This window comes from Panicum virgatum, chromosome 2N (genome assembly GCF_016808335.1).
Source record: "Panicum virgatum strain AP13 chromosome 2N, P.virgatum_v5, whole genome shotgun sequence".
NCBI lineage: Eukaryota > Viridiplantae > Streptophyta > Magnoliopsida > Poales > Poaceae > Panicum > Panicum virgatum.
In genome coordinates, this window is record NC_053146.1 from 12,448,231 (window position 1) to 12,472,950 (window position 24,720).

The 24,720-nt window shown below is 44.0% G+C and overlaps 2 protein-coding genes across 2 annotated transcripts; both read right to left on the reverse strand.

Annotated features, from left to right (window-relative positions):
* Positions 1–7,980: 7,980 nt before the first annotated feature.
* Positions 7,981–9,486, reverse strand: LOC120658725 (adenylate isopentenyltransferase 5, chloroplastic-like). The gene has a single exon (XM_039936947.1). The coding sequence runs from the start codon at positions 9,411–9,413 to the stop codon at positions 8,370–8,372; it is 1,044 nt and encodes a 347-aa protein (XP_039792881.1). The 5' UTR covers positions 9,414–9,486; the 3' UTR covers positions 7,981–8,369.
* Positions 9,487–17,162: 7,676 nt separating this feature from the next.
* Positions 17,163–23,461, reverse strand: LOC120662399 (transcription factor BHLH42). The gene is made up of 8 exons (XM_039941552.1): positions 23,376–23,461; positions 22,904–23,203; positions 22,492–22,588; positions 21,513–21,527; positions 21,206–21,265; positions 18,564–18,984; positions 17,717–18,153; positions 17,163–17,603 (listed from the first exon to the last, which is right to left on the reverse strand). Exons 1-8 carry the CDS (start codon positions 23,459–23,461, stop codon positions 17,163–17,165), a joined length of 1,857 nt encoding a protein of 618 aa, XP_039797486.1.
* Positions 23,462–24,720: the final 1,259 nt, after the last annotated feature.

Below are 24,720 nucleotides of genomic sequence, written 5' to 3' on the forward strand. Positions count from 1 at the left end.
GTAATGTAATATTTACCTTCACAATTATATAGCTTTTCATTTACAAGGATTGAGGCATCACTTAAAAGATTCCATGAATGCAGCACTATATAGTCGCTTGATGAACTTATGTTTTGAACAGTCAAACTGAAGCATACCAAATAAATTAGTCTAAAACTTTTGGAGCACCAGCTGAGCTACTACTTGTTAAACAAGAGAGTATAAAAAGGAAAACATTACCAGCACTCCTTGATGCATGTAACATGTCCCTGGACTGCCACTACAAAGAAAAATTTGTTAATGTTCCTAAGAGTTTTTGAAAAATCCCAGATTCACCCAGCAACATGCAAGGCATCATGGTAGTTCGCTGCAGGTTCCTTGAGATTTTTATCTTAAATTTTTTTTAAAAAAGAATTGTTTGTCAGTATCTCATCCTCCACTGTTTGTTTTTATCTAATCCATGAGTACTTAAATTTTCAAAAAAAAGTGGTCATTCAAATAATAGTTTGGGTAATTTTCTCCCAAAGTTTAACTGTAATTTTGATTGGATCATTACCCCCTTTCCCAAGTAAGATTGTATACCCTGCTTGCAATTGATTTATTGTGCTGAAAAGAAGATATTTTTGGGAGCATCATCACGCCATGAGACACATCTCTATTGCATATGTTTCTATAGTGCATTGATAAAAATGAACACAACTACCAAATTCCATAGAGCAGGATGACATATATAAAGTTTGTATCTAGCAGCTATAATCATGCAGGATCATCTAAACCCTTTGCATATGCATCATACTAATATGTAAGTGGGTCTATCAAAACTAGAATGCAAGATCTGAAATGAAATTGCACACCCAGTTTCATCTCTCCGTTGAACAATTACATATGTATGTGACATTTGTGTCTTATTGCAAATATGCTAAAGTTGATCAACACTTCTACACAACAGTGTTGAGTTTGGTAGAAGCAATTGTTGCTTTCAGTCTTTTATATTTGTGACCGATTTAAATGACTGTCTTCCACATATCATGCTTGCGGAAAGGGGGGATCCACATTGGTTTGTGAAGGTGAGTGGTGAGCCCTTCAAGTCACATGATGAGCCGTTGAATTGTTTGGTTTTATTCCCAACTTAATATAGCATTGTTGATAGAACCATCCATTACAGTTTTGCGGTGTCAGTCTGAGGATTCCTCAGCGATATGTGGATACATGGTACACACTTGTCCTGTACCATGTCATCTTCACTTATTATAATGTCAATCTATTCAAAGCATAAATAAAAAACACAAAGTAAAACTTGTTGCTTGTCTATTTTAAAACGGTCAAAGCAGTTAACTGAGTTCCTGTCGATTTCAAATGCATCCTATCTGTGTCTGATAAGTTTGGTAGTACGATAAGCATTGGCTATTTAGTTTTGGAAAGCTTAGTAGCAAAGGATGCAACTTTGTAAAGTAGAGGGCATGCACATGAAGATGATAAGGTAATATAGCTAGGCGCAGCAGGTTAAATAAGTCCCAGGATGAAACCTGTGGCCATATGAGGCTAATATCGAACGTTAATCACAACCCAAAGTTGTGCCTTTCATCCCATCATCTGCCGTAAAATTGTGCCGATACTATTTGACAATGTCAGTACATACTTAATGGCTAAGTATTTTGATTTTTTTTCCTTTTAGCTTCTTAGATGGCAATCTTAAAAATAATGTGTCTGGAAAAATTATATGAACTAATTTAACCATCTAGCTAATGTGGCACGTTCTATACCGTTACATGAAACTGAAAATATCACCACTCACTGTCTGTTCCACAACTGAACCATGAACCAGACATGAAGTCAAAGTTATTAAACTTGGATATCATACTCATACATAGGTATCCACAAACAAAGACTTACCCAATAATGACCAATCTATCATTGTAATATGAAAAAGATGGCTGCTGTACCTTTCCTCACTACTGATGTCTGATGATGAACATTAGATGGTCTGACATTGATCTGATGCTCATAGTTGAAAAGGAGTTTTGCAGGACTAGCTAGAAGCAACAGAGAAAGGCTGACCTTTCTTTTACACTCCAATCTCAAGTTTCAGTGCTCCAATCTTTTAATAATTTAATGGGTCGACCTGCAGCACTCGTCTCCCTTTCTCCTCTTTTATATATTTTACAAAAAGTCATGGTGTTATGTGAAGTGATGGATAAGGGGAAGCAGAACCTTGAATCATTTAATTCTATTAGAGTACTCATTCTGTTATACGAGTCTTTTGTTTTCACCTATGTGAGACATGATTGAACTGCCTTTTTGCAAATGCATACTTCCAGTATGAAAAGATAAAATGTGAAATGTGCAATCAAACCTCTTTAAAAATTATGAATACTTTCTTAGTAGTACGAGATAATATGCGAAGACTGAAACTATCAATGTTATAATTTTACTGAGTTTAAAATTGTGTTCTAACTAATCTGACTGTTATTAGTAACTGTCCTTCACTTTGGTATAATCAACTGTAATCAACTGATCCGATCGTTTCCTATGGAATTCTGAATCAGGAACTAGCTATGTACTATAATTGATTACTTATTACTACATTAATGATCGAACAAATAATAACATTTTCTTTCTCTACAGCATTGCTATTGTCATTTTGTAATGGGTGATCAAATTTATAATTTCAAGATTATGTCAATTTCCATTATGACATTTTTGTTGATGAGATGAAGTACATCAATTTCGAAGATTTTAATCTGGTTATTAATAACTAAAAATGGAATTTGAAGAATCTGGATATTAACAGTAAGGAATTTTAGCTTTACATTGTATTTCAGGACAAACATATATATCCTATACATTTTTAATTGATACTTTTATTCAACGGTGGTCATTTGTTGAGGATATACGGATATATATCAACAAGATGACTATGATGCCCATATGCTAAACTATGGGCAAAAAGTCGATGAAGTGTCGCTATAAACAATCAATAGGCCGGGAAACAATGGAGTCTTGCAGTTGTGACGTTCTATTGGAGGTTTGGACAGGTCTCAGGTCAATGGTGTGGCTAAGTCACTACAAGATTCACCACATGTGCTGAGAGTTTATATAGAATGGCCAACAGTAAATAGTGTATCTATAGAACCTTGTTGCTGAATATTCCTCGCTGATTGGTCATTGCCCATTCATAACTATCCTCAGGCCTCAGCAGAGATTCAGACAAAACTGTTTACCATCAGCCGCTAGCTTGAAAAATTGTATAAGCTGAGATTCTGGTCAGTCACCTGCTACAAACTCTCAGCAAATATTGTAAATCATGTAGTGAGTGTGATGATCAGCTATCAGTAATTTAGGCCTACTCTTATTTCAGATATAGTGAAGGGCGATCTTGAGCATAATTCAGGAACGAGGTAGAGAACCGCACCCACACACACAAACTCTCTCTCTCTCTCTCTCTCTCTCTCTCTCTCTCTCTCTCTCTCCCTCTCCCCCACAGGTTGAAAGGAGTTTTAGCTGCTTTAACTTCCATACCTAAGTATATATCATTTTCTTTTTATCATGATGTGCGCCCACCTATTGTGATCACTTTAAAGCGGCATATATTTTCCCTCATGAAGTAATGCACTGATCATGCACATACATGTTAGCGACAGCCTTCTTCCAAGTTGCCATTAAGAATCATATCTCAAGGTTTAAAATGTCTGAAAGGGACAACTAAAAAATAAGATCTAAATGGTTGAGTAATCATCAGCTATCTAGCTTTATGTATCATCAAATATTCAATCCTAAGAGCACAAGATTATGCTCTCTACCACAGTTATATCTTACTTAGTAGCTACCTTTGTACGAACATAAATAGCCGAAGCATATATGTAAAGTTTCTAAAAGTAATGGCTCACATTTCATTAATTATAAACTTAAGTGACAGATTGAATACATTATCTGGTGCACCTTGGCTTGCTAAAAATTTGCCATTGCAATTTAAATGACAGACTGAAATACCAAGGACCACATTTAATGCAATAAATGAAGCATTCCTTTGTATGATCCATAGCAATGGGCATATGTAGTACCATGCACCATGATATTAAGGAATTGTTTGGGAGGCTTATTCCAAATTTTGCTTCACCTATTTTGCACAAATCAAAGATATCTCAGCGTAGAGACATTTTGTAAGCTCAGGCTAAAATGAACTAGAATCTGGGTGAAGCCTTTTTTTTTTTTACTTCACCGGCCTTGGCAAAGCCTTCCCAAACGACCCCTAACATATACAAAACTACAGAGGACACAAATACATACTTAAGGTGTATATGCTCATAAAGTTCTCCCCGTGTGCATGCAAACTAGTTGAGTATTTGATAGCAGCTTTACATGAAATGGATTAACTACATTAGCAGCTTTACATGAAATGGATTAACTACATTAGCAGCTTTACATGAAATGGATTAACGACATAGTCACGCGTGCACACACATATGCATGCGCACACCATTTTTATGCAACTAATATGCTATTAGTAGATCCGGTACAAGTGGTAAGCAAGGATAATGGCAATTACACGGAAGGCTAGCTAGAGAGCATGAACATATCATCATCCTCTTATACAATACTCAACTTGATCATTTTATTTGTAACATGTTCAGCCTTTTCTGGTACCTTGTTTATCTTTAAAAAATGCACCCTCTTTTGGCCACAATTTTAATGAAGTGCCTGAAAATAAATTCTAAAGAACCAAACTTAAGCTTATTTAATATAAAAAGGAGATAAGCCAAATGCGTGGTTCATGTACATTACATCACATCACCGGATGTATTTGGACCACTGATGTACCCATGCGTGCAATCATCCAAACAAATGATGTCATGCTTCTCGTATTAATCTAGTTCAAGTTCGCTGTTTGGCTTTGTATTCTGTTGGCAATGATCTTAGAAGAAACACCAGGAGGTGCTCTAGAGACAAGAGGTGTTGGCATTGGAAATAGATTTGGTTTAGTGCATATGTGAGGGATACACCTCCTCTTCCCATCCCTTTCATGACCACCTTTCCTATTGTAGCTACCCTTCAACAAGTACAAGCACAATGATGCATCTCACGCAAAAGTATTGTTGTTACCAACTTGGAAATTGTTTATGATTTCGCAAGTGCACGCTTGACTAACTACCCTATTTGCCTTTAAGGCTGGCAGCTAGAACGCTTGAACCCACATATCTGAAAAGGGAGTAGCTAATCTAACAATCATCACTAGTGACTAATCCCAACTTAGCTATTTCTATGAAATAAATAAACCTAAAAGAAGGGACAAGTGATAGTGTTACCTTCAACAACAAATATTAACAATGATAAGTAAGGAAATTCCTTGACCCTAGCTTTGAGCTAAGGTTATGCTTGCATGGGACACTGTTCTCACATTAAGGAGGTTTCTAAGAAGTGAATGAAATGGGCCAGGACAGTTTGATTATTTATAAATAATGGGCACATAGTCAAACTTGTTTCTTGAGTTTAATGCAGCACCTGAGTTTATCACCCCAGATATGTCAACCCTTTGAGTCTATACTTAGGACAAGGTTTTTGTGAAATTTCAATTTTTCTCAAAGAGCAGACAAATGTATCTATGGGAGAGAAAAATGTGTTCTAGGAAGTACGAGTTTGCTGTTGGATATTAAGGAATATAACGATTCATACATATGGATGCATTTATGTTCGATTTGGTACCCTAAGAATAAAGCCTAAATTAAAAACAGATAAAATAAAAAATATTTGTACCTATATGAAGAAATATTCTAAAAATATCATAAATAAGGTTAAGTATTTTCCACAAGGTACTGATCAAATTGGTATTTCAGTTGATTGATCCTTGCTATTCAATTTAAAATACAATAATTCATAACAAAAGTACACACCCCTAGCTTTGTATTTTACAGAAATAAGCTGTACCTATAATAAATATAGTGCAATTGATTATTTGTAGTATAGTTAGTTTACAGAAAGGAAAATAAGTAACAAAAGACTATCAGAATACCTAACTGTAAAAATCATATCTTAGTTATAGTATTGGGAAAGCAGTTGAGCACAAGAAAAGCTAGTCTACCATACCAAAAATAGGTATTTAAATTGATTTCCGTACAATTATAGTGCTTCCTATCTGCTTCAGAAATAAATTAGGACATCATGATTAAAAAGCATAGAAAGATTTGAAAGAATGGGACAAGTGAATTGATAGTTTTATATTGACTTTACTTTTCAAAGCAACTTTCTCACTAAAATGTCAATGCGTTAGGTATTATAAATCCTTAGTGCCAATTCTCGCTTTCTGTTATGTGCAACAGAGATGTTCTTATTCTGTTCCTGGAGTGGTCAAACTAAGAAGCTAAAAGTTCTATGCAGCGTATGATCAGATTTTCTTTTTGAGAAAAAATTCTTGATTAACAAGACTAGATCTTGTCTAAGACAAGACCATGCTAATCTATCCATCTATACTCTCTTATCCACTCTAAGTGCTGGCAATGTGTGATCTGATTCGATGCAAGAGTTAAAAAAATAATTATTGGATCTTGTCATTTTTCAAACAGGTAACTAATTAACTTGGTGTTAAATTTAGTTGTGCTCCTTGTCAGGTTTACTGGGAGTTATATTCCTTATAAGGGAGATATGAAGCCTTTTCTTGTTTAACCATGTCAAGTAGAAATAAACCATTGGCCTGTAATTTGAAGATTTGGAAGCCAATTTAGTCTATATTCATTTTTTTTCTTGCTTGATACTTCCTAAATTAGTAACAGGCGTAGTACTTTGTATTTACTTGTAGCACTCTCCAAACTAAGGTAGTACGCTTGAAGTCCAATGAAACAATATGCACACACCACTGTTTCTAGGACATCTCTTGTTATGTTTACAACTATAGCAGCTATGAAATACTATTTATATCTACATAGGAATCGCTGGTTGTAATATCTAAGAGCATCTCCAACAGGTTACTCATCCCACTCCCCAATACCAAAAAATTGATGTTTTGGTGATGGAAGTGCTCCAACAGATTACCAATCCGATCCCTATTACCTATAAGTTTTTGGTAATCACTAAAACACACCTCTCTCTCACCTAAATGAAGGGGATTTTTCCTCTACCCTATTTTTGGTGATTGGATTTTGGTAATCTGTTGCAACAACCATTACCTAAACAATAAAAGTAGCTATTAGTAATGGAGAGAGAGAATATTTAGGGTATGAGGTATGAGTAATCTGTTGGAGATGCTCTAAGCTACATTTTCTTTTACGAGGTAATATATCTAAGCTATTGTAGTCGATCGATGATCCATGTTGTCATGTGGGATTAGACAGAAGATGTTTCTTTTTGTGACAAACAGTAACGATGACCAAAAATGAGAGGAGGTGTCATGCTTGATGTAGAGGAAGCTTTGGATGATATAATCTTATATGTGTATCCAAGCAGCAAAATTTGCAGTATAGGTTATGCTTGAAAAAACATCTTAATTAAATTGATAAATGATGAAGTCTGTCATACAAATTCAAAATTAACTGGGCATTCTCCATACTTATTGAGAAAAGGAGATATTATTCATTCTTGTTTGAGTGCGAGTTACTGAAACTAAAATTATATGAATATAGTTGTCGTTGCATAAACAGTCCCTTAAAACCCCAAACTGCAGAGGTTGAAAAATATGAAACTCTAAATACATGTATGATTTTTTTTCCACAGCTGTCTGTACTGGTGTGTGTAGTCCACTAATACTACAGGAGTCAACAACTAACGAAGATCGAATTATCATCGCATTAATTTATCTATGTTCATCGCCTCATATATAACAATGTTAATTATTATTTAAGTACAGATAAATATAAATAAAGTGGCATTGCTCATCTCTCTCATCAGATGGACAGATACGACAAAAAGCAAAAAAGAAGGAGCTGATGAACAGCTAGCACACGCTCGGTGACACACCATGTATGCATGTTGTAGGTAGCAATGAAAAGGAAGGAGGACAAAAGTAAGCATCAGTTCATAGAATTTACAAGATATATATAGATGGGAAAAAAGGCTAGAAAATTACAGGTGCTAGAGACCTAGAGTTCTGCAAATGATGGAATTTGCAACCCAATTTTATCTGACCACACTCTTCTGTCTTGCAGCATAGTTTTTTTTCCCCTCCCCGTAGGAATTTCAGACCCAGAATTCTCGCATGAATTACACTAACCTTTATAGATTTACCGTGAAATTCCCATGTTTCCGGACGGTAATTTATGCTCCCCACCCTCACTCGCATTCACATTCTCTTTCTCGATGTCGGCCAATGCCGCCGCCGCACCCAGCAATGGTGGTTGATGGCTTCTCCGTGCTTTCAACCACGCGTTCTCGTGAAAGCAGCTGCGCAACGCCGAGGCGGTTGGTTACACTGCGACGGCGGCCGCCGGCGTGGGAGCGAACGCGGGCACTTCAGGTGGGAGATCGTCGTCATCAGCCGCGGCGTCGCCGTCGTGCAGGAAGGAGCGCACGACGTCGATGCATGGCGCGGCGACGAGCCGCTGCCACGCCTCGTCGGCGGCGTCGCCGCGCCTCCGGAAGACCTCCGTGGCGTCCACGCGGCGGACGCGCCACAGCTTCGCCAGCCGCTGGATCTTGGCGCGCTGCCGGCACGCGAGCCGGCGGGTGTTGGACTTGATGTCCTCGACGGCGGCGGCCAACAGCCTGGCCCGCTCGCCCTCGTCATCGCCGGACCACCGCAGGTACGCGTCGAGCTCCGGCGCGCCAATTGCGCGCCAGACGCCGCGGGAGTAGTCGGTGCGGCGCGGGTCGAAGGCGGCCGCGATCTCGGCGACCAGGCCGCGGGCGCACATGGCGTCGACGCGGCCCGCCACGTAGGCGTGCAGCACGGGGAGCTGCACGTCCACCCAGAGGAAGCAGCAGTCGTACCGGTCCCGGAACGCGCGGCGGTCGCCGTCGACGAGCTCCTCGATGTACGAGTTGGACCCGCCCGCGATGATCGGCAGGCGGCCGCGCGCGGCGACCGCGCCCGCGGCGCGGGACGCCTCGCGCCGGAAGTCGGCGGCCGTGAAGTCGTCGTCCGGGCGCGCCACCCCGAGCAGGTGGTGCGTCACGCCGGCGCGCTCCTCGTCGGTCACCTTGTTGGTCGCCACGTCCAGGCCGGCGTGCACCTGGATCTTGTCGGCGTTGATCACCTCGCCGCCGAACTGGAGTGCCAGGTCCACGGCGAGGCGTGACTTGCCCGTCCCCGTCGCGCCCATCACCACCACGGCCTTGTGCTTTGCGCCCACGTACCTAGTGGCACTTGCAAGCGGCAGCGCTGGCGGTGCTGGCGGCATGGGGAGCGCCATGCCCCGTTCCAGCCGCCGCACGTCGATCGGCGGCGCTACTTGCCTCGAGAGGGCGGCGGCGGCGACGATGGCGGCCGTGGGCGCCAAGTATAGTGACATGGTTTGTTTTTGTCTGAGATTAAGTTGATAATTAACTACTTAACCACTATCTGTTGGTCAAGAAGTCCTTGAGATCTTCTGGTAGTTAGTTTGTGAGTTGGCTATGGATGTGTTGGGTGGGTATTTATAATGTGATGGCTAAACAAGTGGACAAATGGATTCTCATTGCAATACAAAAATGCGAAGCGGATTCATATGGCCGGGGTTTTGATATGATTGAAAACATCGTGATATGCGGATTCAGACGGTTGCTTTAATTTGTTTTGGTTACTAAATAATTAACAAACCAAAAATTTGAAGTAAGCATGAAGTACTCTTAAGATGGTGAACCTTTGAGATTTGACTGATGGGTTAATAACAGCACAAGTCACAAGTCACAAGTCACCTTCTCCAACCAACAACAGTCAATTCTTGATGTAGACATGAAGTACTCTTAATTAGTTTGCTTGAGTGTGTGAGGCATTTTCGTGCTTTTCTAGATTTCCAGACTAGCTCCAGCTAGCCACACACAGGATCAGCATGATCCCCAAAACCATTGAGAGCAGAAAGATTCAACAATAGATTTGGAGAAAGAAAAAAAATGGATGCAGGTCAACAGAAAGAACGACTCTCAGCTGAGCTGTACTAACAAAACAACAAACGCTGTGTTCGCTTAGCTTGTCAGCCAACCAACCAGCAGTACTGTTCTCTCATACTAAATCAGCACCAGCCACCAGCTACCAGCCAGTCAGCAATACTGTTCTCTCATAACAAATCAGCACCAGCCACCAGCCGCAGCCAAGCGATCACAGCGAAAATTTGCCTTTACAGAATATTACCTTCGTATCTCTGAAATTCTTCTCGAAATCATGAGCTGATGCAGATTTTGGGCATATCTTTCACAGATATACGAATGACACCAAAAAGTAGAGAGAGTTCGTGCAGCCACGAAGCCATGCATAGTTGCAAGTTGCAACGAGCAAGCATGTATTAGATTTAAGGCAAACGTGCGGCAGAATGCAGATCCTGTGATCCAAACATATACGCGGGTCAAACACGGATTGAACAACGATTTGCTTGAATACATGCTCGTTCACACCAAAAAAATGTATCTTTTTTCTTCTGTTGAAAGCGTATATAAGTTGGTTATGGAATAAATTTTTTTCTTACTAAGAACAAGCTAGTCAGTGTTTGAGCGTTTGCAATCCATGACTTCCTATCGTTGTCTTATTGATATGGGACTTTATGTCTCGAGCACATGGGCCAAATGGTAAATTAGTTGCCAGTAGACGAGCTTGCAGCATGGTGGTTGCAGCAAATGTTTGGGATTTCGGTCGTTTCTCTAAAAACAAAACATTAGTTGCCAATTATATACTTGGGTGGATATAATTAATTTAATGAACTGAAGTGAAACAACTGGGACTGAAACCCAAACCTTTTGTTCATAAATTTGGCCTTCACCTTTAGCTAACCAAATTTTAGTCAGTTAATTCCATTCTAACCCTTGGTTAACCGAAAAAATAGAGATAAGCGAGATATGCCAAAGAGGACCATGGAAGTCCAAACCATCCCACATAATAATTAAGCAACCGCCTTGCTCCCGGCCACTCTCTTGTTTCCCACCCTCGGCCGCCCCAACCCTAGCTACTACAACAGCTCCACCTCATCGGCGGCACCATCCTAGGTGGATCTCCAGCCGGTGCCCGATGCCTTCTCCAATGTCGAGTGACAGATGTTCCTTCGACTCGTCGTCCCACCTTTCCTTGATGTCGGCGACCATTCCCTCCTACCAACAAGTGATGAGCACCGAAGCACCTTGGGATCAAATTATGAGTTGCAACATAAATAATTATATTAGGTTTTGTTTTATAGACCGCGCATGGTTGAATATGTAATAAGCACTTTAAATAATTATACTATTAGGTTTTGTTTTATTTTTCAATTCTTCATTCATCATTCATGTGAGTTGTGGAAATAACTTCTTCTAAATTAATTTGAATGTCATAGTGGTATGCCTTCACAGCCGCTCATTGTGATCGAAATGCGTGTGTCGATTTAGCACAGTAGTATTTTGAGACTAGTATATATATTTCATATTTGGCAGCACCTCAACATATTGATACAAGACGTAAAGTCATGCATATTTTCCTAGCAGTTAGTCCTGTGGAACTTTGTGTACTATACATTTATTTGTTCTATTCTTGTGTGTGTTGTTCACTTATCACCATTAATGGCTAGTTTTTACTATATGTAGACATTGTAGTTCTCCAAAGTTTTTACACTTTCTTTCCAGGCTATTTTATTTCTCACCGCTATTCCGCCTTTCTTTTTTTTTCTTACAAGGACACCATGGAGAAAGGGGGTCAGCAAGTCAACGAGAAAGCACATCATCTGGACCTCAATGAGCCCATCCCTATGCTACGGAACCAACAAGGTTTTTTGGTAACACTGTAGTATTGTTGGAGAAATTTTTTACTCTGAAAAATTGTAAAGTTCCTGTGCTTGAAAGAGGGCACCTCTAATTTTCTGAATTTATATATAACCTGATGAGTTCAGATAAATTTTGTGGGAGATCGAACAATGTGAGGAGCTCTTGCAACATTCTTTATGGAAATCGCATGTGCAGTTGCGCCAAGCATGACCTTCCAAGTACCTTATCAGTTTGGACAAAGACGTAGACCTGGTTAGCCGCACCAAGAGAAAAAAAAGGTATGTACCCCATGACAAACAAGGTGATGAACACCAAACCACCTTGGGGCAAATTATGAGTTGCCACTCAAAGAATTATGAGGACATAAATAATTATATATATTAGGTTTTGTTTTATAGACCACGCATGGTTGAATATGTAATAAGCACTTTAATCTTGTCCTGGCTTTCTGGTCGCTCACCCTGCTATGCAAACGCGATGTAGGCCAGGATAAGCTGCGTTTAACCCCTAGTGCGTGGTACGCATTTTTTTATTTTTCAATTCTCCATTTCATCATTCATGTGAGTTGTGGAAATAACTACTTCTTCTAAATTTGAATGTCATAGTAGTTTGCGTTCGCAGCGTCTCATTGTGATCGAAATGCGCGCATCGATTTAGCACAATAGTATTTTGAGCACGGTTTCAAAGGCGTCCAGGCACTCAAATAATCCTGGGAGTCCTCGTCGCCTATCTAAAAAGTAGCAAGATAGAGGGAGTGAGGGCAAGAATAATGGAGGGCAAATAGACTCCACCGCGCTGTCGCCGCACCCCGTCCTGCTCTCCCACCTCCACTCGATGACGTTCTCCATCTCGTCGCTGTCCCCCCTACACTCGGTGCCGCCACGCCGCACCTCGCCCTACTCAACGCGCGGAGGCTAACGGAGGGAAGGAGAGAGACCAGCAGGGCGGCATCGCTGTTTGAGGGAGGGATCTTGGGAGGGAGAGAGACGAGTAGAGGTGGCGGTGATGCTTGAGGGAGGGATCTTGGGAGGGAGAGAGACAAGCAGAGGCGGCGGCGCTGCTTGAGGGAGGGATCTTTGGAGGGAGAGAGATGAGCAGAGGTAGAGAGAAGTAGATAAGGCATGGGGTATGGTTGGTATGGTGGGCTGGGCCAGCCGAGTGCTTTCAGACCGGTTCCTTTTTCTTCTTTTCTTCCCTTCTCCTTTTCTTTTTGCTTTTATTTCCTCCACTTCCTGCTGCTATATCACTTGCTTCCTTGCTGCTAAGGCGTCGCCTACCTTGCCTAGGCATCTGGAAAAGGATTGGCTCACCTCGGCTCGCCTTACCGCCTTTGAAACACTGATTTTGGGATTAGCATATATTTCATATTTGACAGCAGCTCAACATATTGATACAACACGTCAAGCCTGCATATTTTTCTTCAGAAAATAATTTTTATTTCTCTCTACCTAAATAGCTTGCAAAATAATGTACTTGTAGTTAGTTCTGGAACTTTGTGTAGTGTATATTTATTTGTTCTACACTTGTATGTGTTGTTCACTTCTCACCATTAATGGCTAGTTTTTACTATGGTCATGGTAGTTCCCCAAAGTTTCTACCTTTTTTCCCTGCATGCTACTCCATTCGTCCCAAAATAATTGCAACTACAGAGTTCAAAATTTACCCCAAAAAAATGCTAACTTTGACCTACATACCACAAAAGACAAAGCAATTTCCGGAACATTCTCATAAAAGATAACTAATATCCCATCCACCCATCACAAAAGACAAGGGATATTTTTGTAATTTTACACATAGCGTTGGTTTGCGTGCTTGATCCTAGAATTGCATTTATTTTGGAACGGAGGGAGTATTTTATTTCTCACCGCTACTCCGCCTTTTTTCCTGTGCTTGAAAGAGGGCACCTCTAATTTTCTGAATTTATATATAACCATAGAGATCACCATTGAGATGAGTTCAGAAAAATTTTGTGGGAGATCGAGCAATGCGAGGAGCTCGATCTTGAAATGTTCTTGTACAGTTGTGCCAAGCATGGGCTTCCAAGTACCTTATCAGTTAGGACGAAGACGACAAAAACGTAGACGTGGTTAGCCGCACCAAGAGAAAAAAGGTATGTACACCCCACGAGCCACTGACCTTGAGCTTGCTAGCTAGTCTCTATTCTTTATTGTACTGGCAAAGGGATACGAACGGCTACATGATGGAGGTTCTGTGGTTGGCGCCAACAGATACACACATAGTGACGATTTAAAATACACAGTGCTAAGCAAAGTTCAGTCCTAAGCATCACCATCACCGCGAGCGCTAGGTCAGACAGGACGTGCATATGCTTTTGTTGCTTTTGTGTTCGTGCCATCTTGCTGTCCAGTTGCCACTATGTGTAGGGGAAGATGCGCTGGTCTAATTAGAAATTTGCAGGGCAAAAAGTCTGAGGAAAGACACAGATGCTCCAACAAGAGAAAACAATGGGCTGGTAGCTAAGATTAGAGACCATTATTGGCTCTGAGAATCATCATTGTGTCTCGGGGTACTAGATTGCGCTTGATTGGTATGTGAGATTCGTACGAGTCCGAACAACGACATTTGATGAATGGCGCGCGCACACACTCACACTCACACTCACAAACACAAATCCAGTTATCTCGAGTGAGTTATCTCCGAAATACAAACACCCCAATCAGGGCCTGGCTCGGAGCAGTTGGCTGCTTAACACAAAGGGCACGGTTGGCTGCTAGCCTTAGGCCAGTCCCAGTGCACAGTTTCATGTCACATTTACCTAGATTAGAAACTAGGTAACTTACCAGATGAGTTTCGTGGTGATAAAACTCTCCTCACATCCCATGAAACTATATCTTTCTATGTCCTTATCATGTTACCAAAATTGATGATATTTACCGGCCTTGGTTTGCCACACTTAATCCCATACAAGTATGTAGCAAGCCACAAAAAGTGTACGTGGCTAAGAAATTTGAAGCCACATTTAGCCGTGTCTAGTCATAAAAATATTTGTTGGTAGGAAATATGATGGCATGCAGCACTCCTTGGTCGAGCTTGCACTTATAGATAAACGAAAAAGGGACAACGGGGAATTAATTACCATTTATGTATCTTACACAACACTTAACACTTATGTATCCTACAGATATTTATATATCACAAATGGGAAGATCCAAGCCTAGCAATTGGACAAAATGGTTCACACCCTTCTCCTGAAGCAATGCTTGATGATGCAAAGGTCGCTAGACAATTCTGTTGTTTTGGAAAATTTCGGTATATTTCAATTCTAAATATTACTAGCATTCCCTTGTGATGACAAAGCATGTGCATGTGTTCATGTTAATTCCACTAACTAGCAGGAACAAGAAAATAAACCATATATAGATGGTATAGAGTGTACCCCAGGCGGGACTGGTGCTGGCGGAACCGGGTGTGCTGTTCCCAGGACTGGACATTGTGCCGATCTGGATTGTTCTATGTAGCCGAACCACTCCCTCCGTCCCAAATAATTGTACATCTAGAGTTTGAAATTTGTCCCACAAAATTGCTACTTTGACTCAACTACCGTAAAAGACAAGAGTATCCGGAGTCGTTTAACAAAAAAAACATAAGATAGTGTCTGGATCATTCTCACAAAAGACAAATGGTATTTTTGTAATTTTACGCATTGGTTTGTGTGTTCGGTCTTAGAATTGCATTTATTTTAGGATGGAGCGAGTAAGTTGATGCTATAGTTGGCCATTGGGCCCGAGGCCCGTGGGCCGGCCCGAAGCACGAAAATTGGGCCCGATACAAGACCCGGCCCGGCACGAAGTCAATCGGGCCCAAGCCAGCCCGGCACGGACGTTGTGCCCTGCTTGGGCCGCGCCTCAGGCACGTGGGCCGGCCCGGCCCGGCACGAATAAAACCTGCTAACTCCCCACCTCCCAAATCTGGCTCATCAATAGAAATCTCTACCACTCTAGCCCAATAGCCCATGAATATATACATCACCATACCCTAACTCCACACCTCTCTCCTCACCCCTCCCTTTCCCGCACGCCTGCGGCGGCGGCCGCCGCGGTCAGCCCCTCCTTCTCCCAGCGACGGCACGGCCGCCGCTCCCTCTCCCAGCGGCGGCGCGGCCTGCGGCCGACGACCACCCCCTCCTACCTCTCTCCGCACGGCCGCCGGCGTTGCCTCCTCCGGCCCCGGTTGCTCCTCGCGCCCGCTCCTCCGGCCGCGGCTGCTCCTCGTGCTGCTCCTCCGGCTGCGGCTGCTCTTCCGGCCGCTCCTCGCGCCGCAGCTGGGGCCGGCGCGCCTGTTCCTCGCGCCGCAGCTCGGGCCGGTGTTGTACTCGGTCCTCCACACGCCGCGGCGGCCGCCGGCCGGCGCACCGCGCGCCCGCTCAGCCGCTCCTAGCGCCGTAGGCCGCATCGTGCAATCAGGCCGGCCCAGTACGCCAAATTGGCCTTCGGGCCGTGCCCGTGCCTGTGGCCTCGGCACGTGGGCCAGCCGGCACGGCACGATTAATTAATTAGGCCAATCGGGCTGGGCCTAATCGTGCCGGGCCGAGTCGGGCCCGGGCCGTGCCGGGCCGGCCCATTGGCCAACTATAGTTGATGCAGTGCAAATTGCCATCACGAAGTAGTTCGGGAAAATCTTGATGTTCATGTGGGGAACATAGCTACGACCACACCAGGAAATAATACATAGTAGGAAGCCTTGGTGGATAATCACCAAATGTTAAGTACGATCGAGTCCATCCAGTTCCGGGCTGATCAAGTTCATGCATTTTCTTCTGCTTTATTTATGGTACATGTGTCTTTTTTTAGGAAATATGGTACATGTGTCTTCACCATTAGATCAGAACCTCTTTGCTGATTTGATCTAAATAAAATTCACACCAGTGTCTGCAGCACATGTGTTTCCTACACAAAGTCACAAACACTCCATCAGGAAGCACTAATCATTGCGCAACACAAGTTGGGCAGGTCCAAGGCTAAAATTTGTGCAGATACTGCTCCCTTATGCAATGTCTGGACCTGTGCTTGTTGAAGGCATTATATTTGAATTTGAAGGCTGAAGGGCTTCCTAAAGAACAACCCCCCCTCCTCCCTCATCTGTAACTCAACTATAGATTCTTTTTGTAACACAATCTTTTGTGATGATTTAATTTGTTACACATCAGTCAGTCAGATGAGATGACTAGATGGATCGCTCTCTTCACCTCGTTGATGCCGCTCCTCCTCCCATGCACTTCCCTCACCTGCAGCAAACAATGCTAGACCAACTTCAGACTTCAGCGAGCTCAGACGTAACTTTGCTGCCATGAACGAAAGACTTCATGATGCTGCTATGCTTCAAACCTCGGCGCGCAGCTCGACGAGCAGGACATCGCCGGCCGACGAGGCCTGGACGGTGGTGACCTCCAGGCCGAGCTCCCGGTGCAGCGCCTCCATGACGCGGAGCAGGAGCCCGTCCCTGCGCGGGCACCGGACCTCCACCAGCGCGTCGCTCCCGATGATGGACACCTGCACCTCCGCGCTCGCCGCCGCCGCCGGCCTCCCCGCGCCGCCACAGCTGCTGCTGGTCGCTTCCACGGCTCGCATCCTGCTGCTCCCCGTCTCCACCATTGCCGCCGAGCTTGCGCTCTGATGAGCTCTCTTCTCCGCCGGGACTACTGGTGCCGTCAGGTGGCCATCGATCTTCTGCAGCCGGGCTCGTGACTCCAGCTCCTGGATCCGTCTCCGCAGCTGCTTCAGGTACTCGATCGTGTCGCCCAGGATCGACGCCCTGTCCATCTGCCAATGCAACAGGAAAAAGAATTTTTTTTTTAAACAATTCTTGCTGCAGCCTGTAACAACGCAACTGTAAACGAACTTGCTGCTCAATTTTTCATCATTCAGACAGGCACCTTGGTGACGAACGGCACCAGCGACCGCAGGGCGATGAACCTCTCGTTGAGCTTCTCCCTCCTCCGCCGCTCCTTGAGAACATGGCTAGCGCTCAGCTCTGCCTGGCCCTGCCCTCTCCGTGACCGGCTGGTGCCTTCGCCGTCGTCCCTGCTGGGCTCAGGTGGCTGAACCTCTCGCCTGTGCCATTGGTGACTGTATCCAGCAGCAGGCGCACCGATGAACAGGACGCTCTTGAGCATTCTCTGTGGGGAGCCTTCAGAGATCAGCATCCGCTGGCGATCATTGTTGGTTCCTTTATTACCGTTCCAGCTTGAAAACGATGAATTCTTAGAGAGTGCAGCTGCTTGCGCTCGCCGACACGCGTTGCGCCGTAAGATTGTCAGGACTGTTTCGATGTAGTGCGCGTTTTCGGCTAGTGCTGCTTGATCTTGTGCCGCTGGGATGAAGAACAAGTGGATGAATAAATTGAAGAATGAAACTTTAGATGTGTTATTTGACCATAAAAAATTAAATATTGTATATTTTTTAGATTATGCAAAACATTTTTAGCAGATTATTTTACGATGTCCCAAATGTGATAGCTTGTTGACCTTTTTTATGTTAAATAAATGCTAGGAGACGGTAATTCTCCATAATCATATACTAGATAATCATCATCACCGAAAGTCTAACTTATTGTCACTTAATAAGAAAGTGAGAACAATCTACTTTAATTTGATATTACTCCTAATAATATGTACATAAAGTCCAAATTACCTGAAGATTGTAGGAATTCACTGCTTATTATTAGGTTTTCATAGGGAAAATGCCATGAACCTAATTCATACTGAGCTGGAATATTATTACCGTTCTGGCAAACCATAAGCATTGAGATCTCGTCATCCACATGGTTTGTGCAACCAGCCCTTAAGCTTTCCGACCTCTCAATCTGCATCAGTTCACTGCTCCGTGCATAGGGTCTTGCCTGCTCATTGCCCATATTGTCCAGCGGCAGATGCCGGCGAGAACCATTTTCAGTATGGGTCTCTGAATCAAGTATGTCATCTTCATCTTCCATTTCAATGTTCTCGTCTTCCGGATTGGGATTATTTGGCTGTACATTTATGCCACCAATGTATTTCTCCATTTTCATTTGGAATGGCTGATGGTTAATGTGTGTGGATGGGTTGGAAGTTGAATGCCCTGAGAGGGTAGGCATTATGGGGGTGCCATGTTGATCCATGAAGATGCTCCTAGCATACTGAATTAAACCACTGTCTTCAGCTACCTGAAATATATTCATAGGTTTGTTAATTAGATCCTACTGCTTCTCCAACATATCTGTTAGAATAATTGCGCGGAAGCGATAACCCCAAGAACACAAAACCAAATCACAAGATCACACAAACGAGAACGACACCGAGGCACGATGTTTTTTAACGAGGTTCGGCGATGTGCCTACATGCTCGGGGCATGACTACGGGCGCTCCTCCCTATAAACAGCAGCTACACCGGCATCCAGGAACCACCGCGGCCACGCTGCCGCCCACACTAGCCGCCAAGTCGTCTCACGGTTACACGGTAGTACCCTCATCTTTATAGGTCCAAGAGATACAAAGTAGACTCAAACTCTATCCCTAACCTACCATATTACAACTCAACTCCAGTCGTAACCGAATTGTACACATATTCGACACATATCAAACAAACTCCACCTTGGCGAATATACACACCACCTTGAAGTTGTTCATGCTTGAAATTTCGCGAAATTTGCTGATTTCGGCCCCCTCCAAAAATTGAAAATTTCGGAAATAATAATTTAAATATATTTAAAAGTATTTTTAAATAGTCTAAAAATAAATTTCGGCCGAAATTTTGCGAAATTCGTTGATTTCGGCCATGTCCGAAATTTTTTCTCAAACAAATTTCAAAACCCTGCGTGTGATCTTCTTCCTCACGTCCCGCCACGGACGCCGCACGACGCTGCAGCACCCACATCCTGCGTTTGCTGTGCTGACCTCCTCGTGCCATCACCGCCGTGTACTCCTACACAGCCACGCCGCTCACAAGCCTCGTCGACCTCCACGTCGTCGCACACGCCGTTGTCGACCCGCCTGTGAGTTGCGCCCGCCGTTCGCCTTTCAACCGTCGCAAGCTCCGATTATCCCACGAACAGCACGATTAATTTCCTTGACTTGCAATCTCCGTGAACTCTGTTTATTTTATGGAGATGAACCAGAAACACGTAAGTCAAAGAGTCCGACTCGTATGCCTCCTGTGTAACTCCACACATGCATGCACGATGCATCTACCGTGTGACCAATTCCAACTGTAACCTGCCATCATCATGTGAGTCCTGGTCCTTACCATGGACGTCCTCACCATGGGCCACCTACACATCATATCCGAGTCCAGGGCGTCAACGCCTGTGCCGTAGGCCGAGCCAGGTGCCGCGCACGCTGCCGATTTCAACCTCCGCGTATCCGCGCTGCTGCTCGCCGGCACATGTTCCTCCAGATCACCATGAATCCACTCGAACAAGTCACCTCCGTTAACAGGCCGAGTCCACCATGGCTCTCGCCACCATCGTTGCTGCTCCACCTTGAGTCTGCAACGACCACTCCGATCATGACTAACCGACTGCCAGTCTGATCGTGAGTCGAAGCCGCCGTCTTCGTCCACGATGTCTTCCGGCCGCACCGTCGAACTTGGCCATCACATCTGACCACAGCAGCCTGTAACCGCTATCAACCCGATCTCCACGTCTGGACGCATCCCTATTAATTGCAGCTCATTGGACGGTTCGAGCCATCCGCCCGAAGTGTCCAACTCCTCCGATCGAGTCGTCGATCGCCGCCATGCTCCACCTTACGCCCTGTCCCTCCCGGACAGCCTGTGCGACCTTACGCGGTGTGGAACATGCCATCGCGACTCCTCGTGGATCTTCTCCCTAGATCTGGCTCTGGTACCACTTGTTAGAATAATTGCGCGGAAGCGATAACCCCAAGAACACAAAACCAAATCACGAGATCACACAAACGAGAATGACACCTAGGCACGATGTTTTTTAACGAGGTTCGGCGATGTGCCTACATCCTCAGGACATGACTACGGGCGCTCCTCCCTATAAATAGCAGCTACACCGGCATCCGGGCACCACCGCGGCCACGCCGCCGCCCACACCAGCCGCCAAGTCGTCTCACGGTTACACGGTAGTGCCCTCATATTTATGGGCCCAAGGGATACAAAGTACGATTCAAACTCTATCTCTAACATACCATATTACAACTCAACTCTAGTCGTAACCGAATTGTACACATATTCGACACATATCCAATAATATCCATATAATGATTTGGTTAATAGGTTTCATGATTGAAAAGTATTTGTTGAATTTATGAAATTATTGATCAGTTTGCAAATTTTAACAGTTAACCGTCGTCATTTTGATTCTGCAATGCATCATTAGTAGACAAAAGGTAAGCACAATAACAGTTAACGGTACTCACCTTCTCTGTAGTTCCAATTTCAAGGACATCATCATCATTAACTGGAATGCATGCGACTGTCTGCGTTAACATTGATGTCAATGTATGGGCATTAATTAGTTCATACCTAGGATTCAATATGTAGTGGAAATCATGCAGATATTGAGTATTGGAAAATTCATTTGAAATATAATAAATTCACTACTAAGGATTTTACTTTGATGAAGCGGCGTTGGGATAAAAGTAGAAGTGATTTATCTAAATGGTGAAGCACTGATGATAAGGCTCATACATCAAGTAATAATTTCAGAGGCAAAATTATGAATACCTGGATACCTGCACTCTGCTATATGTTGCCACAAATATTTGTTACGCTCCACATGAAAAGAGTAACAATGACGAAAATTAGTTTCTTCTCTACGGTCAGACAAAAGAAGACAATAGTTTTGGATATATTTATATTCGATTCGAGCTTGTCATTCTCATGTCTTGAAAGAAAAGTGATGTTTGTTCATAATTTCAATTGCAATCATAAGCCTTACCTTTTGTCATGCTTCTCTATGATTAATTAGTCTTTTTGATTCTTAACACGTCTTAAGAGTTTGTCTTAAAATTTATCCTTATTTTTTCTCAAGCGCTAGCTCTCAAGATTTCACACACTGAAAGATATACTCTAGTGAAAAACAGTTGTGATATCTAATAATTGCAATTTTGAAATTGTTAATTTTTTAGGCCCTGTTTAGATCCCAAATTTTTACACCAAAAAACATCACATCGAATGTTTGGACACATGCATGGAGTACTAAATGAAGTCTATTTACAAAACTTTTTGCACGGATGGGCTGTAAATCGCGAGATGAATCTAATGAGCCTACTTAATCCATGATTTGCAATAGTGATGCTACAGTAACCATTTGCTAATGATAGATTAATCATGGATTAATTAGACTCATTAGATTCGTCTTGCGATTTATAATTCATCCGTGCAAAAAGTTTTATAGATAGACTTTATTTAGTACTTCGAAATAGTAAGATTCCGGTTCAAAAAAATGGCCAAAAGATCGAACTAAACAAGGCCTTATTGTCTTTGTGGTGCAACTTTGACAAGTATTTCTATTAGAACATACTTGCGGTATCTAATAAACGCATGAAATTATGATAATGCTTGTGAGGACAAACCTACACACCTATGATTTTTTTATATTGGCACATAAAACATTTTGGACAGTAATGACTGTACCCGCATCTATGACATGAAGGAGTAGTGCCAATTGTTTTTTTTAAGAAAAAAGTGTGATAGTATGTACCCTGGCAAGAATTGCTCTTGAAAACAGTTTGCTGTCAACTTTGTTTGCCCCACAGAGCCACACATAACCTCTCCTTGCAAATGCCTCCCCAGGCAACCTGAAAAGTGAAAGCACACACATGTACACGCCTCACTTATGAAATTAAAGCCGCCTGTCTTGTTGCAAAGACAAATAAAAGAGCGCAGCCTTCTCTCTTTGTAATATGTGAACTGTTTATCCTTGTCATTTACTACTTTACTGATGCATGTTGCAGCATCCATTCTGCAAAGAATGTTAAAGGGACGAGTTGATCCAGCTAGTAGTTTGTTAGGGAGAAAACAATGAAATGAATTAGATTTGGTAAATTTATGCATCATGCATGAACACATTCAGTGTGTCTGTTTCCTGATGGTGAGAATTTGTAATGTTTTACCCGATGCCAGGAGGGAAGCAGTAGGATGCACACATGAGGTAGAACCACTCCGTCTCCGTGAGGTCCTCCGGCGCCAGCGCGGCGCTCGGCCGGCGAGCCACGGGCACGGCGACGACCCTGCCGCCAGCAGCGGCGGCGGCGGCCTCCCCCGCCAGCGAGTCGTAGAGGTCCCGCAGCTGCCGGCTGCGGCGCCGCCCCGCCGCCGCCGCCGCCTCCTGATCCTCCTCCCTGCCCGGCGCCACCGTCGTCTTGCGCGTCTTGATGGCGCCGTTGTAGTGGCCCTCCGCCCACACCAGCGCGCTGCACGCCACGCACGCAACATCGGATCCATCCCAGGCTAGTCAGTCGTCGACCGCGGGCACGATCGGATCGTCGGAGGAAGAAGACGATCAGAAGTGAAGAGAGGAGAGGCAAGAGAAGGAGCTAGCGCGATCGAGCTCCGCGCATGGCGGCCGGCTGTGCGCGTACCCACCCCTGGTGCGGGCAGAGCTTCCAGAGGACGCTGTACGTCCACCCCGTGCCCTCCGCCACCGCCTGCAGCGCCTTCTGCACCGCCATGCCGTCGTCCGCCGTGCAGCTACCAACCAGCATATATACCAGCTCCTGAGTTGCAGAGAGAGAGAGAGAGAGAGAGAGAGAGAGAGAGAGAGAGAGAGAGAGAGAGAGAGAGAGAGAAAGAGCAGGTGGGTTGACTGGTGGCTGCATACCAGACGGCTGGAGCGGAGGTGAGATGCACCCACCCGATCGCCAAGGCACGAGGAGGGAGGAGGGTTTGGTGAACGGTAGCCCTGACGAGTCCTCTTGGACGATGGATGCCAATGCCATGCCGTGCTCTCTCTCGGCCGTTACAGATGTCGGTCGCCACGGCATTCAATGCGGTGCCACTTCCAAACGAAATGACCGTTCTGCCCTCTCCGTTCCTTCAAATCTGCTACTCATTCTGCCTTTCCCCGCAGCTCTCTTAATTTCAGTAATTTCGGGTGGTGGGTCCAAGTCGACAGAAAGAATGGATGGAAGGAGGTTTAAGAGGACAGACAAACTCAAACTCTGGCAGTGAGGTCTCTTTATTTGCTCTAGTGTTTACTCTACTTAATCATGCATTTGGTGATGGAATCGACCTAGTTCTTTGTTTTCCCCCCTCCTTGAAACACCTTTGCTATGGTCTTCCATGTTTTCACTGGACCCTTGCAATGCAAAGAGGATCTTGTTGCAAGGAAACTAAGCACACCGCCCATGATGTACCACAGTGGCTCCAGCCACTTGCATGCAGTGGCTTCTTTATCCTGCTGCAGAGAGGAAGTTAAGAGGCTGATGTGTACCCTGCTGGTCCTGGGATTGGGAGGCCCTATTTCTGGGGCTGCACAAAGGAGTAAAAGGGCCATTACTAAAAAAAAAAAGGTGTAAAAGGGGGCCAGGACTTGCTTCCAGCCTGACCCTTCCATGATGGGGATAAAGGGAGTGTCAGGAGATGCACCACTAGATTCTAGCCCTTGGCAGATCCCCACAGCATTCCATTTCTGTCAGGCAGGCAATTGGTGACTTCTGAGCCCCAACCTTGTGCACAAACTGAAAGAACGTGCCTGTAATAACTCCCGCAAAGAAAAAAACCTGCTGGGTGGTTGGGCAATCGCAGCAGTTTTCACTTGGCCCCATCTTGTTGTTGGACCTTGGATGCAGATTCTACAGCAAGGTAAAAGTGATGTCACGACATGCAGCTCAACGTGCATTATCTGCCAGGCTAAAAGTACAAGCTGTGTGGCTCAGTTCCCTAACCCAAAGATCACAAATCAGAGTACTGCAACCAAATACAAGGCATA

Bases quoted from the DNA above. Each gene is read 5' to 3' on its own strand.
- LOC120662399 (XM_039941552.1), bottom strand. From the start codon at position 23,461: ATGGCGGTGCAGAAGGCGCTGCAGGCGGTGGCGGAGGGCACGGGGTGG. The intron at 18,985-21,205 runs GTGAGTACCGTT...AATATATTTCAG, and splicing joins AAATTGGAACTACAGAGAAG to GTAGCTGAAGACAGTGGTTT. The intron at 18,154-18,563 runs GTAATAATATTC...TCTTCATCCCAG, and splicing joins GCTTATGGTTTGCCAGAACG to CGGCACAAGATCAAGCAGCA.
- LOC120658725 (XM_039936947.1), bottom strand. From the start codon at position 9,413: ATGTCACTATACTTGGCGCCCACGGCCGCCATCGTCGCCGCCGCCGCC.